This window comes from Lithobates pipiens, unplaced genomic scaffold (genome assembly GCF_037356315.1).
Source record: "Lithobates pipiens isolate NorthernLeopardFrog02 unplaced genomic scaffold, aLitPip1_a1.2 Scaffold_13, whole genome shotgun sequence".
Classification (NCBI taxonomy): Eukaryota; Metazoa; Chordata; class Amphibia; order Anura; family Ranidae; genus Lithobates; species Lithobates pipiens.
This window is the reverse complement of record NW_027507718.1, coordinates 498,738,080-498,742,799: the sequence shown is the minus strand read 5'-3', so window position 1 is coordinate 498,742,799 and position 4,720 is coordinate 498,738,080. Positions and strand designations below refer to the sequence as shown.

General features: G+C 44.9%; 1 protein-coding gene across 1 annotated transcript; it reads left to right on the top strand.

Annotated features, from left to right (window-relative positions):
- Window positions 1-2,743: 2,743 nt before the first annotated feature.
- On the top strand, window positions 2,744-4,311 carry LOC143976197 (uncharacterized). The gene is made up of 3 exons (XM_077478620.1): window positions 2,744-2,912; window positions 3,382-3,547; window positions 3,625-4,311. The coding sequence occupies exons 1-3, from the start codon at window positions 2,899-2,901 to the stop codon at window positions 4,147-4,149; spliced, it is 705 nt and encodes a 234-aa protein (XP_077334746.1). The 5' UTR covers window positions 2,744-2,898; the 3' UTR covers window positions 4,150-4,311.
- Window positions 4,312-4,720: the final 409 nt, after the last annotated feature.

Genomic DNA, 4,720 nt, shown 5'->3' with positions numbered 1-4,720 from the left:
GCTGCGCTGGACATCATAATTGGACCCTGGACCTGGAGAGGAGAGATCATCCATCGCTGGACCCCGGAGAGATGATCAAACATCGCAGGATACCGAGAGTGGATTACTACCACTGGAATCTTTTTTTTTTTTTAATAAAGGACTTTTCCCAAAGGTGTCTGTTTTTTTACAATTGTTTACACTTTCTTTGTGAAATGGTAGGGGTACAAAGTACTTGTTACCATTTCAAACAGGGGGGCCAGGATCTGGGGGTCCCCATGTTAAAGGGGGCTTACAGATTCTGATAAGCCCCCCGCCCGCAGACCCCCACAACCACCGGCCAAGGGTTGTGGGGATGAGGCCCTTGTCCCCATCAACATGGGCACAAGGTGCTTTGGGGGGAACCCCCACGTCATTTTTTTTATTTGACGCAGGGTTCCCCATAATAACCATACCAGACCTGAAGGGCCTGTTGGTAATTGAATTTGGAGCATTTTTTTTAAATAAATGACTTTCAATGACTGTTCTCTGTATTACCGGGAGCCGACAATTCATTATAGCCGCGAGTGCTTTTAAATGACTTTTTTTCCTGCAGAAATGACACTTTGTGCAGGGACAGTTCTAAGCACGGGAAACATGCGCCACTTTACAGGCATACTATACACACCCCCTAGGTATGAAATTTAAAGGAATATTACACTTTTATTGTTTCACTTTAAGCATTATTGAAATCACTGTTCCCGAAAAAACTGCAATTTAAAAAAAAAAATTGCATTGATACATGTACCCTGTGGCAGGACCCAGGTCCCCAAACACTTTTTATGGCAATAACTTGCATATAAGCCTTTAAAATTAGCACTTTAGAGTTTTCATGTTCGAGTCCCATAGACTTTAATGGTGTTCGGATGTTTGAACAAATGTATTGCCTGTTCGCATGTTTCCGATGCAAACCGAACTGGGGGGTGTTCAGCTTATCCCAAGTGACAGAAAATCCAACTGGCAACTAACTATAATACAATATATACAGGTAAGACTAGAGCAGTGTCATCAGTAACAGAGCTAGGGCCATACACGAATGGGTCAGCAAGAGGAACAGGAGACAAGTCAGGATAGGGTATACAGGAGCAGGTTCAAGTAGGTGATATAAGGATCAGCATAATGAGCAGAATAACATGTCATGAGGAGCACAGGAAAAAAAGGAGCACACAAGTAGAACATTAAGGAAAAATGGAGTAGCAGAGAAGAGACAAAATAACCTCAGAGCAGACTGCATCAGGCGAGGACTAATTGCTAGGAACTGCTATCTGCTGAGAGACATGTGCTGTCAGACACTACAACCTACAGGTCTGGGAACCACACTGTCTCCAGCAGGTTATCCAATTCCTGACAATTACAATTATAGACTGAAGAGTGAATAAACCTCCTGGGTCACTCTGCTCCATCCTCTTATTAATATGCACTTAATGAATACATTGTAATTTACTTGCCTTAAACAGAAATTAATTAATATCATGATGCCATTAAGGCCCCTTTCACATGTGCGGACCGTTCGTCCGTTTTTCCCTACATCCGTTTTCGGACGAAAACGGAGCACAATGCATGTCAATGGCATTGCGGACGTTTGCGGATGACCATCCGTAAACGACCGTTTTACGTCCGTTCCGTTCAGCTCCGTTTTTTCGAACAGAAGAAAACCCTATTTTCTCTTCCGTCCAAAAAACGGAACGGACGTAAAACGGTCGTTTGCGGACGATCCGTTCCGCGGACATCCGTTTTTGAGCAAAAAAAAATATATATTAATGTACAGGTGACCTCTGACCCAGGTAGTGGTCAGTCACATGTACAAGCACATGCTGCTAGTGGAGAGAGGAGAGGAGAGTGTATAGAAAGAGAGCTGCCTGAACCTGTGTGTTTTGAAGAGACGTGTCAAGAGAGAGGAGACCTGCCAAGAGACGGAGACCTGCCAAGAGAGAGAGAGAGGAGAGCAGCCTGGAGAGAAGAGAAAAAATGGCCAGAGATGTCTCCCATGAAAGGCTCATTCAGCTTGTGCATGCCAGGCCTGGCTTATGGGACAAAACATGTGCTGAGTACAGTGACCGCCATATCACCAGCATGAAGTGGGAGGAGATTTTTGAGGAGGTTACACCAAACTGGATGTCGCTTAGTAATAAGCACCGTCGGATACGTGGTAAGCAGTTTGTGGCTTGGCATAGTTAAACACATGGCATTTCATGGCATGGCATGTCACGTGGTCACGTGGCCATGTGGCATGTCACGTGGCCATGTGGCATGTCACGTGGCCATGTGGCATGTCACGTGGTCACGTGGCCATGTGGCCATGTGGCATGTCACGTGGCCACGTGACCACGTGACATGCCATGCCATGAAATGCCATGTGTTTAACTATGCCAAGCCACAAACTGCTTACCACGTATCCGACATGGCATGTGACATGACAATTACATATAATATGAGGCCACGTGGCCTCGTGACCATGTGGCCACGTGACATGCCACGTGAAATGCCACGTGACATGCCACGTGAAATGCCACGTGACATGCCACGTGAAATGCCACGTGACATGCCACGTGAAATGCCACGTCACGTGGCATTTCACGTGGCATGTCACGTGGCATTTCACGTGGCATGTCACGTGGCATTTCACGTGGCATGTCACGTGGCCACATGGTCACGAGGCCACGTGGCCTCATATTATATGTAATTGTCATGTTGGAGTTCTATCAGTTCATTGTGTCTACTGTTCCTATACAGGTGATAAAATCATCACACGGTGGAGATCCCTTAGGGACCGCTACAGACGGGAGCTAAAGGAGGAGGCAAGAGAAAGCCGGAGCGGAGCAGGACCATCAACAAAAAAAAAGCCCCTTTTTTGATTCACTGGACTTCTTGAGAAGTGTTATGAACTTAAGAAAGTAAGTAAATACATTATTTCTCCCCTATATTAAATTATTTGACTGAGTAAAAAAAATGATATACTCCAAAGAGGAAGTACAAAAGTACAGAAAAGTACAAGCATGCTAGCTCATTATGAATTACTTACCTGTGATGGAAGCCCCCGCTGTGGTCCCCGTTCCCCTCCTCCGTTGCCGCCATCACTCCCTGAGTGACTTCTGTGTATCATGGCTTCGGTACTGTGACTGGCCCTAGCCACAATGACGTCATGCACGTGGGATCCACCAGTCATGGCACAAGCGTCTTCAGAAACGGCGCCGTTGTCTACGGGTTTTCTGCTAATATCTCCAAACCGTGTAGGTTTAGGGGATATTTCTTGCACCTACCTGTATGTATAAGTGGTCCACTTTAATGACACACATGGATCCATGTATTGTAATAACTCTACTGTACTCACCTGTAATCCATCTATTAACAAATATTTTACAGTACCACCAGCAACATTTCTGATACAGAAGAGGAGGGGGGTGCAGTGGATACCCAGCCTGCGGCAGAGGAAGACATTGGAGTTGGTGGTAGGGAGCAAGCTCCTGAGGAAATGCCATCTTCACAATCTACAGCCACGCTTGAAAGACGTGTGCCACAACGTGTGCCTGTAAGTATCCTATATAAAATGTCCCATTTTGAAATGTTGATAGAATAAAATGTACTAATAAATGTTCCAACCCTCAGATTCGTTCTGTTACTACTGCTTCCAGAAGCAAACGACACGGACAGCATAGGCCTGACATGGATGGAGCTATGCTGTCCTTTATGCAAGAGATGACGGCAATGAGACGGGCGGATAGCAACGATCCTTTTGCAGACCCCAATAATGAAGATGCAAGCTTTGTGAAGAACCTATATCACCACCTTTCAAAGGTTCCGACTGTACGCAAAATGGACGTTCACATGGCCATCTTCAATTTCACTGGTGTGTGCGTAAGGGCTGCACTATCTGGAGATCCCATGCCACCAGTTATTACCCATCCCCAACGTCCATATGGTGAGCAAGCTTCGCAGCATCCTTATCCCCATCCATATCACCACCCAGGCATTATCCCCCATCACCAACGTGCTCCAGCCCCCACTGCCCAAAATTTTGCACCCCCACCTCAAGTGGCACCCTCCAGTTCCCCGGCCACTTCTTACCTTAGTTCTCCCCAGTCATCCAATCCCTATCCCACTTCCCACAGTCCTTATTATCAAGACCTTTAAAAAAAAAACATTTTATGTTGCCTCCCCCATTCTAGTTGGCCACCCAGTTTGCACTGCAGCAATTTTTTGTTTTTTTGGGTTATATATATTTTTGGAAATATGGTTGTCGATTTGAATTTTTTTTTGCGTTTCTATGTTGTCGTCACTGACATTATTAAACATAATGGACTGTATGGAATATTTTATTGTGTTTATTGTACTCTATATAACACAAAAACAACTGATACAAAAGAATGTGCTGGTCATAGGGTCAATGGTGATTGATCTTGGCACTAGGAGAATGAAAACTACAAGCTTTATACACTGATAGCAGTTACAAGACTGCTATACTGCTAACATGAAAATGCATTATTTCTTAAAACTATTGCATTTCCAGTTTATGTGGGAAAACAAATACAATGCAGGGTACCAAAAGGGGGTCAAACATGTACTAAAAAAGGTATACCCAATAAAGTGCCTGGTGAGTGTTTTTACACATGTTGATACTGCCACGGAACCTCTCCCTCTGGGGACATGAAATAGTTTGCAAACGTATCACGCATGGTAACAACTGAATTGTTGGGTCGCAGTC

Bases quoted from the DNA above. Each gene is read 5' to 3' on its own strand.
- LOC143976197 (XM_077478620.1), top strand. The intron at 3,548-3,624 runs GTAAGTATCCTA...TCCAACCCTCAG, and splicing joins GTGTGCCACAACGTGTGCCT to ATTCGTTCTGTTACTACTGC.